This window comes from Trichosurus vulpecula, chromosome 5 (genome assembly GCF_011100635.1).
Source record: "Trichosurus vulpecula isolate mTriVul1 chromosome 5, mTriVul1.pri, whole genome shotgun sequence".
In the NCBI taxonomy this organism is placed as follows: domain Eukaryota; kingdom Metazoa; phylum Chordata; class Mammalia; order Diprotodontia; family Phalangeridae; genus Trichosurus; species Trichosurus vulpecula.
The window spans coordinates 285,852,706-285,866,021 of NC_050577.1; the positions used below are offsets into that span (position 1 = coordinate 285,852,706).

Here is a 13,316-nt window from a genome sequence, read left to right on the forward strand (position 1 = left end):
CAATTTCCTGGCAACTAACGCATAAAAAGGAAACACTGGGGTACAAAGTACTCATTCTCTGATGAGAGACACAGAGAGAAAGAAATAAAGAGAGAAAGAAAAAGGGCCCTTCTCTCCTTTTCTTCTCCCTCCCCTCTTTCTTGCTGCCTGCTGCCACCTCTGCCTCTGCGTGGTGAGGAGCTCTCCTGTAGGAGATGGGTTCTCGGGTCTCCACGTTATTACGAGATGAAGAACTCAAGGAGATAAAAAAAGAGACTGGCTTTTCCCACAGCCAAATCACCCGTCTCTACAGCAGGTTTACTAGCCTAGACAAAGGAGAAAATGGTACTCTTAGCCGGGAAGACTTCCAGCGGATTCCAGAGCTTGCCATCAACCCCCTGGGGGATCGGATCATCAATGCCTTCTTCCCCGAGGGAGAGGACCAGGTAAACTTCCGTGGATTCATGAGAATTCTGGCTCACTTCCGACCAATCAATGATAATGAGAATGGCAAAGACGTGAATGGACCAGAACCACTCAATAGCCGGAGCAATAAACTACGCTTTGCTTTTCGATTATATGACTTGGACAAAGACGACAAGATTTCCCGAGATGAACTGTTACAGGTACTACGCATGATGGTTGGAGTGAATATCTCCGATGAGCAGCTGGGCAACATCGCAGAAAGGACGATCCAAGAAGCTGACCAGGACGGGGACGGTGCCATATCCTTTTCAGAGTTTGTCAAGGTTTTGGACAAGGTGGATGTAGAACAGAAGATGAGCATCCGATTTCTTCGCTAATAGACTGGGACCAAACTGTTCCTGTCTTGTATTTAAGAAACAGAACTTGAGTTTTTCTCCCTCTCTCTTCAGAAACTCTCGTCTTCCCAAGTGCCACTGCTGTTGCATGACAAGCCCTGCCCTGTTTGTGCCAGCCTTGCTGTTACAAACAGGGCACTAAGGAATGAATGGTACATGAGCTCACCTGTTCTCTTCCATTTCTCCCTCTACGGTTCTCCATTTATCAACAGCTACTGGCAGCTCTGAATCCATCAGTCTGAGAAAGAGCCAGCAAAGTCCCTTTGCTGGATGGAGACTGGACGTAGTTCTAGTTTCCACCTAGTTCTAGTCAGGTTTTAGCACACCTCCTCGACTTCTTTTAACTTCTCTACCTGCACATATGTAACTGCACAGCCAATCCTTCGGTTTCAAAGTTCTTCTTTACTGAGCCTCACCCTCCCTTGCTCTTCCTTCCCCCAAGCTATGCCTATCACACTCTCACAGCTCTGATTTGTCATGACTTAGCAGGTCGGTGAGGAGGCTTGCTGGTTTTTAACCACCTTCCACTCTTAACTGGGACTCTGGAACATTGCCACCCCAGGCGCTTTTCCTTGAAGAACAGGAACATCTTTGGGCTTGTTACTTACTCTCCATGTTGTAGCTGAAAGACTGCAAGATGGAGGTATCCTTCCTGAAAGTGAGTGGCCAAGGTGAGGGGCAAAGGTCAAGCCCTGCAGGTGTGCTTGCTTAGGTCACCTCACCTCTTGTCTCCGACCTGCATGATTATTCTTGTTAGCACAGTTCAGAAAGTGGCCATCCACCTGGAAGCACACTTGATTTCTGGGCAGGTATTACTGGGATGGCACCTGTGGTGATATGTATGTGAGATTTCTCATGGCTCCCTGGAAAGGGAGGTAGGCTCAGTGTCCCTCTAAGATCCTTGGTACTGACACCTACAACATGGTTTAAGACTTCAATATTACTACACGACTTTGAGTGTCCAGGTAGACAAACTAGTATTAAGGAAGTGCCTAGCTTATCTCAAACCAAGAGATTTTAAGACTGTCCTCAGTATCTTGAAGTTTTGCACACAAATGCTTTTTAAAATTGACGTTTGCAAATGATTATTCTGGAATTCATAGCCAGTTCATGTTACAGGTCCAAAGAGATAAATGTATTGCAAAATTAGCCTCCTGGTTAACTAGCTGTGTAGCTCTTCATATACACTGCAGCTGATTCTTCAGAAATGAGGGGTCTGGCACCAATTGTACATCCTGAGGTGGGTTTGTAGGCCTCTGAAAAAAGCCAGAGCAACTTCCCTGCCAAAGTCAGCTTAATTGAGACTTCCCTGAATCAGGCTATGCCATGCTAATTGTTGTATGAGTTGATTAATTTCTGTATCTGCCCTGGACAGGTTTTTTCCTGGTTCTTTGCTTACTTATTTGTATCAGAAGACTAGTCAAGGTATATATGGGATCCTTTGGAAGGTACCTTGCTGACCTAGCCTGAATCAAAATGACAGCTGAAAAAGTGGAGTGGGATAAGGTAGTGGTCAGGTAGAACAGCGTAGATGCAAACTGTCAATGACTTCCTCACGAGGGAATGAACCTAGATGGCTACTCTGATGATATAATATGGGAAATGCATAAAAGGGAAAAATTGGGTGCCCATCAGTTGGGGAACGGCTGAACAAGCTGTGGCATGTGAATGGAATGGAATACTACTGTGCTCTAAGAAATGATGAGCAAGTGGATTTCAGAAAAACCTGGAAAGACTTACATAATCTGATGCTGAGTGAAATGAGCAGAACCAAGAGAACACTGTACACAGTAACAGCAACATTGTGCAATGATCAATTTTGACAGACGTGGCTCTTCTGATCAATACAATGATCTAACACAATTCCAAAAGACTCATAATGGAAAATGCTATCCACATCCAGAGAAAGAACTATGGAGTCCGAATGCAGATTGAAGCAGACTATTTTCTCTCTCTCATTTTTTTCCTTCTCATGGTTTTTCCCTTACATTCTGATTCTTCTTTCACAACATGACTAATGTGGAAATATGTTTAATATAACTGTACATGTATAGCCTATATCAGATTGCTTGCCATCTTGGGGAGGGAGAAAAAATTTGGAACTCAAAATCTTATAAAAGTAAATGTTGAAAACTATCTTCACATGTAATGAGAAAAAATAAAATAAAATGCTATGGCAGAGAACCGTCCAATGTGATCTGTTAGAGAGGTACTTTACCAGCTTCATGATTTGCATAATTGATTCTTAAGGGAAAAAAAAAATGCATTTTCCCCCTTTGGCTGTATAGCCAAGTGTTTTAATACATTGATGTGCCTTACTGTTCATTAAAATTGTATTCTTCAACCCATCAATAAATACTTGTGGTTAAAACAAAAAACAAAACAAAAAGAAAGAGAAAGGATACATCCTTGAGTTTAGTTGCAAGTAATCTCGTTAAAAGACTGTCTAAGCTGTTATGGTCAAGATTAGATTGAATAAAATAAGAAATGAGTTTAAATGTAAAGTTCCCCCTAGAATAGTTAAAGAGCATTTAATGGTGAGCTTAAGGCATTTTATTTAGAAGCCTTTTGGTATCCCCAGGTTGTAACAGAGTATCAAACTCAGAGAAAGCACTCAATATGTGTTTGTTAATAGTGGCTTTTCCTCCCCTACGATTCATTTTTACAGATAAGGAAATTCAGGCCCAAGGAAGTAAAAAATTACTTTTCCAAAATTTGAATTGCAGTTCACTGTGATTCAGCAAAATTATAAATATTCCATGACCATAGATTCTACATGGAGGTCATAAGAAAAGAGATGAGAGGTCCTCAAGAATTAAATTTTGGCAATATAAATATGAATGATCCTGACAGGGAAGAAAATGAAGAGTGTTGTGGCTACAAAGGGCACTCTCACTACGTCATTTATAAAAAGGATACGAGCAGAAGACACAAAAGAGTTGCAATAACTCAGTACTTAAATGGACCAATGGACTTGTGTTCTCCAATGAAATGCAGATATTCTCTCTCCTCCATGACTTCTCAAGCTAGGGGATTTTTGCCCATGTCCTCACATAAATTCTCCACAGAGGATCCTTCCCTTGGCTTGGAGGCCTTCTTTGAGGTTTTTCTTTCTTTTTTGTTATCCCTTGGTGGCAGCACCACCCTCCCTCTGACTACCCAGCTGCTAAGGCTTGCTCTTGTCACCTGCAATCCACCTCCTTCTCTGACCCCTTATTTCCTGGATATCAATTATGTCACTTCTTACAAGTAAATCATCTTTGAGATTAGCTGTGTTCTGCAGGCATTCACTAGGCATCTCTCCATTGCCTTCTGAATTGCTAACAGTCTCAAGTCTTCAAATACTATGATTCATAATCACCTAACATCACTGGAAGAATACTGGTGTTAAAGATTCCAAATAGGAAAATTTAATAGGAAGTGCCAAGACTAGGACTCAGATTTCTCAATTCCCAGTCTAAGCACTTTGCACATCAAATGGATAAAGAAATGGTCAGAAGACACTCTGGGCTACCATGGGTTAATTGAGAAAGAGGTCATGGTAAACAAATAGCATTCTTCTTTGTTCAGGGTTGAGTGGTATAGCAGGGGATAGTCCTTAGGACAGTATACCTGTTTCTCAGCAAAGCATGTGACAAAATCTTGAGTGTTTTGTATTTAATTTTCTGTATGCATGTTGCTTCCCCATAAGAGTTCTCAAGTTAGTAGGCATGTTGGAATCAAGCCTGGAGATGGGGAAATACTGTCCTGGCTTTTTTTAAATAGGAAAAAGGGTGCAGTCTTCAAATGTTAGAGGGCAGTGAACTTACCTTGAATTTCTGGCAGAGTTCTGCAACATAATACTAAAGAAATGGTTGGGATGAAGTTATTATGGGAGGATGTGAACACTAAATGCGTAACTTCTTCAAGAACAGGTCACACTAAATTAACCACAAATAACTTATTTAACAAGATTGGCCAATCAGAGAAAGGCTGAACACCTTCTAATTCAATTTAGGCTAGAGAAGACAGTACAGTTACGTAGATTTGAACTGGTTTAATGACTGGAACCAAAAAATGGTCACTGCTAGACTAATGTCAGCTGGAGGATGATCTACCGTGTTCCAGACATCTATCTGCTCGTGGCTCTGAGTTCCTTGAGTGCAGGGACTATTTTCTCATGTTTCTTTGTATCCCCAATGCTTAGCATCATACTTGGCACACAGTAGACACTTAATAAAATGCTCATTGACTTTGAAGAAAGAAAAACTCAAAGAAATTAAATAACTTGGTTCATATTAATTTTAATATGAGCCTTTAAAAAATCTGATTTAAAAAAATCACAAAAGGTGTTGTGAAAACCGGGTATAAAAAGATATTTTTATGCATTTGCTCTTAAAGATTATTTCTGAAAACAAAAACACCAGCTCTTCTAATGAGGATAAACATTATTATTAAATTTCCTAATACAATTTCCTGAGATCATCTGCCAACATTGTGGTTCTCAGTACAGGATAGGGAGAACATGGTCAGACCACATTTCATGTGAAAATTATCTGAAGGGTCAAATAGACATTAAGCTCAAAATGAGTCAATGAGAAGAAAAGGGAGAGAGGGAGGGGGAAGAGGAGGAAATTTTGCATGATCTTAGGCTGCTTCAGTGGCAGAATGGTAGCATGTCTAGAATGCAGGAGGGAAGGGTCAGTCCTGTACCCCTCTCCCCTGCTCAAATGATCTCAGAGTTCTAGGTTCAGTACTATGCTCTCCATTTTAAAAAGAACATGGACAAACCAGAGCTGGTCATGGGGTAGGTGACTAAGAGGGCAAAAGGCCTGGAGGTCACATCTGCCATTCCTACAGGGAAAGGCCCTGCTGATGCTTAGCTTCGTGAAGGGCTGGGGAAAGAGACACCCCACGTAGGCCTTCAAGTACCTGAAGGCCTGTCACTACTTAGGTTTAAGAAGCAGAACCAAGAACATCAGGTAGGAACTATAGGAGTAAAAAGAATTCCCTAACAAAGGACTGGCCCTGTGACACCATAGGGATGGAAACTCCCAGGGAGGAAATTCCCTCTACCAAAGCCACAGCTCCAGGTAGTGGAGTTGCCTGGGCTACAGAAAAGAGATAAGTCCCTCATCACAAAGCCAATGTGTGTCAGAGTCAGGACTTGAACTCGGGTGTTTTGGGAGGGTCCCTAAATCTAACACCATCAACTGCCCAACCCTGTCTAATCCCATAAATACTAAATACTTGATGAAATAGTATGGTGAAATATTTCTGAATGCAAATTTTAACCTTCTGGAAAGCTTCAACTGCATACTTTAAGTATGGAGTTATCTAATCTCATTCAATATTTTCTTCCCCAAGTTGTGAAAGCAGAGCTCCTTATCTTCAACTCATAGAAATCCTCAAGGCTATAGGGAAAGATTTCCTTCACAAAGCCCTCAACTTGTGCTTGATAAAAACTAAAAAAGTCAGCATCCCCATATATTTATTCTGTAAATGAAATATTTACATAGGGCTATTTCTGGTAGGGTATCCATCAAATCCAAATACAATTGTCCTCAGGTGATTTAGTGATCCAGACAGAGACAGTCTTAATCCTTGGTTCTCCACCCTCCCCTGAGCCAAGGAACCAAAGGCTCCAACCCCCTGATTTTACATAAAAATGCGTAAAACTATTTTTGAAACCAAAGCCTCAAAGCAAAATGACTTGATTGAAGTCACCTAAATAGTTGCCAGCAGAACCGGATAAATTTTAACATTAGCCTAAGTAGAATGCTAAAATGATAAATCTGATGGTTAAAAAACAAACAAACATAAGCCTGATGTGAAAACCAAATCGTGTAAAAAGTTACTTTGATATACTGGTTTATAAAGTGAAATTGTAATTTGCCTAGCTAAGACATTGCTTCTTCTAGTGCAGATAAAGAGCATTCATACAATTTTCTTGCACACACTTGGATCACGTGACTTCCTCAAGGTCAGTGAGTCAGTTGGCAGTTTCTCTAAGATTAGACTATGGCTTTTCTATCTGAGGCTTCGTTCCAACCACTAAACCACTATCTCAGTTTCCAAATAGGTAAACTATTAGAAACAAGCATGTCTCAGAGCTGACATTTACAGCATCTATGACTCAGGCTTGATGATTATCCAATGTCAGAGGATATTAAAATTAATTTTTTTTGGTAAAACTAAAAGATTTTTTGAAAAGATTTTAGAGAACTTGCAACACAGAGTACTACTGCAGAACATAAAATCACAGAGCTCAAGAGACTTTCCTTTATACAAATGAGGAAGGCTTGGTGACTTTGCCAAGGTCACTGGGTTATTAGTGGTACACTCAAATTCAACAAACATTCAGAATCTATGTGAAGGCCTCTTCTCCTTCACTCCATAACCTTTTGCAATCTGGTTTCCTCATTATCCTGCAAAAGGAAATGCTCTATCCACAGTTACCAATGGTCTTCCTCAGTCCTCACCCTACTCAAGCACAACCCTCTCCTCCAGAATACTCTCTTCTCTCTGGGTTCTCTGCCCCTCTGTCTGACCAATCCTCAGACCCCATGTTGGCTTATCCTCCATCATATACCCCCTAACTCTGAGTACTGGCTAAGGTTCTGTGCTAGAGCCTCCTCTTCTCCCTCTACACTCTTGCTCAGTAATCACCTAAGATATGCCCATACATTTAACTATCCTCAGACAGCAAATGTCTCGCAAGCATATCCAGTCTTTCTCCTGGGCTTCATTTTCACATCAGCAACTAACTATTGGACATTTCAAACTGGATGTCCCAGAAACATCTCAAATTCAACATGTCCAAAACAGAACTCCCCTCCTCTCTTCCCAACATCCCTATTTTTCTCACAGGCACCAGTCTCCTATTCCCTGGGTTCTGCCACACCATTTGCATCTCACCCCTTCATTCTAGTCACACTGCTACCATCTTAGCTCAAGTACTTGTCACCCAGGTGATTTCAAGTGCCTCTTAACTGGTCTTCTTACTTCAAGGTCCTCCCTTTCCCCAGTATCCTACAGATTGCTGCCCAAGTAGGTTTCCTTACCACAGATCTAACCACCTGACCTCCCTACTCCAACACTCCCCTGTGGCCTCTAGGATTAGACAGAAAAACTCCTCGGTTTAGATTTTAGAGTCATTTACAATGTGGCCCCAGTCCATCTTTTGAGTCTCACTGGATGTTACTTCTTCCTCCATGGCCCCGACTCTGTAAGCTGCCCAAACTGGCCTTCTCTCTGTTTCTGACACATATCCCTCATCTCTGTCCCTCTTGCCTAAAGCATATGCCCTCCTGGCTTCTACTTCAGAGAATCCCTCTCTCTTCATGCTACAGCTCAAGCAAATCTCTGTCATGAAGCTCTTCCTGTACCCCTTCCCCTGACTGCTGGTGCCCACACCCCCCCCAAAAAACCCTGCCTGGTATTTAACAACTAGGTCTATATTTGCATTTATTCTAATATATTCAAATAGGTCATCTCACCCAGTAGAATGTGTGCCTTGAGTAGGGATACTTCCTCTGTTCTTTCATCTCCAGCACCTGCCCACCTGGAGCCTGGTATAGAGGGGTATTAATACTTAACTGATGGATGAAAAATGACATGATCCCTGACCTCCAGGAGCTCAGTCTAGTGGGTGGATAGCAGATGTGCGTGTGAATCATAACTTACATCCATACGAAACTGCAAACTTTAAAAGTACTTTCCTCACAACCATAAGACAGGTATTGTCATTTTCCCTACATTTCAGCTAAGGAAACTGAGACTCAGATTAAGCGGTGATATTGTTGTATGAAGACCCCAGCAGCACAGTAAGCAAGACCATGGTGACAGTGTCAGGGCCTGCACCTAAACCTTAATCTTTGAACCCGAAGCCCAGGGTGCTTGTCTCCACTGGGTCACCCACCCTCTCCTAATATCGCCTCAGGTTTACATAGCATAGGAACTCATAAATTATAACTAGAATGTAAGAGTATGTGTGCATGTGTGTGGGCATGTGGGGAGAGGGGGAGAGAGAAAGAGAGAGAGAAGGAGGAAGGAGGTAGGAAGAGAGGGGAGGGAGGGGAGAGAGAAAGAAGAAAGGAAGGAGAGAGAGGAAGAAGGGACTGAGTGAGAGATGTAAGATTCAAGGAGGGCAAAGATAGCTCTCATCAGGGGTATCAAGAAAGACCATAAAGGAAGGAGCAGTGCTCCAAATTACAGACAGTTCAGTTCAGTTTCAGTTGAGGAAGGATAAGCTAATCTATGAACAAGTATATCCAGGAGGTTGACCAGCATCAGGAAGAGAACTGGAAATTTTGCCACATGAAGAGAAATGGACATAAATGAGTAACAAGGAAGACTTCAGGATGGGGGGTGGGGGGCACATGTCAGCTGTCTTCAAGAATGTGATGAGCTGTCATGGAGGCGGGGTCAGAGCTATCCTGCTTGGTCTCAGAGGGCAGAATGAAGGACAATGGGGAATAGTGACAGATGAGCAGATTCAAGATTCCCCAAAAGGGCTCTGTGGTGCCTCAGGCTTCTGGGCCTGGAAGCTTTCAAAAAGAGTCCAGCTGAGCACTGGGGGAGGAGAGGGGGACTGGGAGGCAGGCAAAGCCATCAACAGAAATAAGCAAGGTGGAAGGTTTGTTGAAGAAGAGAATAAAAGCTTTGGTCACACTGAGCCTGAGGAGGCAGCAGGATAGCCAGATTTAAGGACTTCCTACAAGAGGCTGAAAGATGAAAAGAATGACTTTCATATATTAAATTCTTTTAAATAAAAAAATTAGAACCATTTTTCTAAGCTATTCAAATTAGGAGAAAATGCATACAAGCTTAAGTATTTTCTATTAAAGCTGAAAATGTCCACAGAACAATATTCTTAAAAGTTTACTGAAATATTTGCTATTATAATCCATATGTAATTTTTGCTGCAAGATTTAATAATCTGAAACACTCTGTCATAAAAAACAAATGATGCTATCTAAAATTAGGAGAAATATAGATATACACATTTAGTACAAACACATGTACTTAAAGACTGTCTTAATATCCAATTTTCTGAGCATGTGGTTTCTTTGCAAAAAATCAGGGGATAATAAACCTGGAGCTGGAAAGGACCTCATCACAAGCCAGAGTCCACCTTCCCCCTCCCCTGCTTCATTTCACAGACAAGGAAACTGAGGTTAAAAAAGTAAGAGTCACACAGCAAATATATGTCTGAGGTAGGGTCTGAATCAACATCTTCTTGATATTGAGTCCACAGCACTAGCCACTCTTACGTCCTGCCTCCAATTTAGATTTTGAAATTATACAAGGCAACTGAAGGCAGCTAACAAAGTATAGTAAGTCTATACAATGAACAGCAAGCAGGGAAGAATGTGAAGGTAGCTACTCAGAAAAAAACTGCTCCCCTACCTACATCATAGAAAGAGAGTCCAAGGGGACTCCTGGTTTCCCAATCCACATCCAGATTTGAATCAAATACATGGGTGATGTCTAGTTTAGAGCTCAACTAAGCACTAAAATTCAGTGGACTGAATGGAACCAGTTACATACTCTCTATAGACACCTGTAGAGCTCATCGGTATCCCAAAGAACTGTATGGTATCTTACACACAGTGAAAGTTACAAGGTGGAAAGCATTCTAGAAGCCCAATAATCATCTCCAAAATAAATCTTACCGATTCTGAAAGGACTTTCCAGCAATGTTATCTCTATATGAATCGAATAGAACATGATATTGGTCCCGACTCCATTCCAGAACAACCTAAAAAAGAAAAATTCAATGACTACTACAACATAGTACATTTTCTTGGCATCAAAGGATAACAGAGTAATTGTTATCTCTGCCCCTTCCCCCCTACTCCCAAGGGTACATGGGGACCCAAAGGTGCTAGGGATGGGAGGGGAGGGGCATTGCTTCCAAAAATACTTTCAGAGATCTATCAAATGTGATTATCCCTAAAATAACTTCCACCTATTAGGAGCTACCTTTGACCTTTCTTTGTATCTCCAGCACTTTGTATGGCACCTGGCCTGCTGGAGGCACTTAATAAATGCTTACTGATTGACAGATTGAAGGGGGTGAGGGTAAAAGAGCTCAGAAGCGGCTTCCTTTGGGGCACAGTAAATATTTTCAGAATATGAAGTTTAAAAAAAATTGAATGTACTAACATTGATTCTTCTATAAAAATTATAGCCATTGCTCAAAAGTATAGCAATGCTCCAATTACAGAGCCCAAATCCTCAGAGTCAGGGCCTTTGCAACAGAACACAGAGGCTGTAATTCAGTGTCTTTCAAACACCTCCCTTGTAAAGCAATTTTAAAACTTTAAAGCCTTACATACATGCTAGCTCAAAAAAAAAAGCATTATTCCTAATAATAACCCTAAAAATAACCCCTCCCCTATAAGCCACTGGGCCTGGTGTCTCTAAGACTATGCCAGGAGAGCACAAGCTTGGGCCAGTTGGGAAAAGCAGCAAAGGCTTCACTGAGAAGAAGGGCAATGGACTGGAGTGCCCACGGTGGGCCATGCCCTGTGTTTGGGCCTGGGGTACAAATACCAAGAATGAAGTAACCCCTCCTCCCAAGAAGCTTATGTTCTAATGGAGGAGACAAGCACAGCTTAAAACACAGAATAAGTACAAATCTACATAAACATAAAGTACTCTGGAACGGAGCAAACAGCAGGAAAGCCTGGGAAAGGCTTCATGCTGAACTTTGTGCTCAAGCTGGGTCTTAAAACAGGGGAACTCTCCAGGTGAAGGTGAGAAAGGAAGGCACTCCCTTCATGTGGGCTGTCCAGTGCAGAGGTGTGGCCCCCAGGGGTGGTCTGTGAGTGTGCTGAACAGAGAGAAGACTAAATATGGAGAGAATGGACTGTAGCCTCCTATCTGTGCTTGTGGCTAACAATCTTAACAGACTCTACATCTACAGGAGGTAGAGACCATGCATTACCTAGATCAGGGGTAGGGAACCTGTAGCCTCAAGGCCACATGTGGCCCTCTAGGTCATCAAGTGCGGCCCTTTGACTGAATCTAAACTTCACAAGAACAAATGCCCTTCTGTAGTAGCAATTTAGATTTGAAGATCTTTCCCACCCATTAACAGGCCATGTGACCTCCTTCTAAGTCACATGTGGTGGGAGGACTTGCTGAGAGGAAAAGGAAGTTATATCACAGGAAATGCAGAGAGAGAGCCCTTACGGCTCTTAATGGCCATCATGATAGTTAGAGCTGAGGTAAAGAAAGTTGCCTGCGATAGCTGTACTGTGAGTTTGTTTTTGGGAAAACCCCAGCAGGGGATGGGAGAGGTTTTGGGATGGTAAGGCTCTATGTTGTGTTTTAAGTTCCTTGCTGTTATGATAAAGTTGGGTTCACTGGTTGTGGGAGCAGATTGCCTGGCTATGGGATTCTCTGGTGTCTGAATAAATGTTTTACTTCTTCTACCTTCTATATGGAAAGTCTCTCGTACTTTGTGATACAGAACTACATAGGCATATTCACAATTATTGTTAATGTTGTGTTTATTGCCTTACTGATACACCTTCATAAAAGGATTTGTTCTATAAAACTTGGACTCAGTCAAAAGTCCACAACCAAAGACCTAGAAGGCCACATGTGGCCTCAAGGCCATAGGTTCCCCACCCTTGACCTAAACCATTTCCTCCTACTGTGTGCACAGGTGCTTAATGAATGTTTGTTTCTTGGTGCCTCTGTCTTGTTTTCCAAATCTTTCATATGTAGAAGACTGATCTACCCCTCCAACTGTATGTTCCTGAAGGAAAAAAAGCCTGATTATACATCTCTTATCAAACAGATCAATGGACACTGGTCCACCTTGCAGGTCCGCCTTTTTTACACAAAGATACAGAGAGACACACAGATACTACATATATGAAGAGGCAGGTTGGCAGAAGTGGGTAGAAATCTGGGCTCCAATTCTGCTTCTGACCCCACTGCCGCTGTTTGCTAGGTGGCCCTGGGTAGATCACTTAATTTCTCAGCACCCCAACTCTCCAAGACTAGAAACTGTAGAGAAAGTACAGATCTGCTTTGGTAGAGGGAGTTTATTGGGACTTCCCCATATCAATTAATTCACAGGTCCAGGCCCTTACACACACATTCTATTTTTCTACATCTGGTACTATGTTTGTTTTAAATTAATTTATTAAGCACCTACAATATATAGGAGGCACTGCTGATCATAAGACCATCCCTGCCCTCAAGGACACATGTGCAAACTCCTTAATCATTTCTTTCATCAGATAAATTCACATGAAGGTCTTCAAACTGCTTCCATTATATGCATTAACAAAACCAGCAAATGAGAAGTTGGCCTTTTTCAACACATTCACAAATATTCTGGAGACTGTCACAGTAAGTCCAAAGGGATTCTTTGGAGACTGCAGTACACTATCTCACTGCAGGACTGCTTTCTTCTTTCTTGCATGCTGGAGCTTCTCTAGTCTTTGCTCTGTTTAGCTCTAAGGCTCAGACGACCACAGCTAATTTTTGCAATGGATTAAAGTGGGGCTCAGC

At 41.9% G+C, this 13,316-nt stretch overlaps 2 protein-coding genes across 3 annotated transcripts in view; one reads left to right on the forward strand and one right to left on the reverse strand.

Annotated features, from left to right (window-relative positions):
- The window catches only part of GNPTAB (N-acetylglucosamine-1-phosphate transferase subunits alpha and beta), an 86,677-nt gene that overhangs the window by 55,960 nt on the left and 17,401 nt on the right, over nucleotides 1-13,316 (reverse strand). For both annotated transcript variants that reach the window (XM_036759675.1, XM_036759676.1), the window contains exon 2: nucleotides 10,457-10,542. In XM_036759675.1, coding sequence (XP_036615570.1) covers nucleotides 10,457-10,542 — 86 coding nt within the window. The remainder of the gene's footprint in view (nucleotides 1-10,456; nucleotides 10,543-13,316) is intronic.
- Nucleotides 195-782, forward strand: LOC118850349 (calcineurin B homologous protein 1-like). Its single transcript, XM_036759677.1, has one exon. It carries the CDS (start codon nucleotides 195-197, stop codon nucleotides 780-782), a length of 588 nt encoding a protein of 195 aa, XP_036615572.1.

What these genes read in the sequence shown, in the direction of transcription:
- LOC118850349 (XM_036759677.1), top strand. Translation starts at nt 195, where the DNA reads ATGGGTTCTCGGGTCTCCACGTTATTACGAGATGAAGAACTCAAGGAG.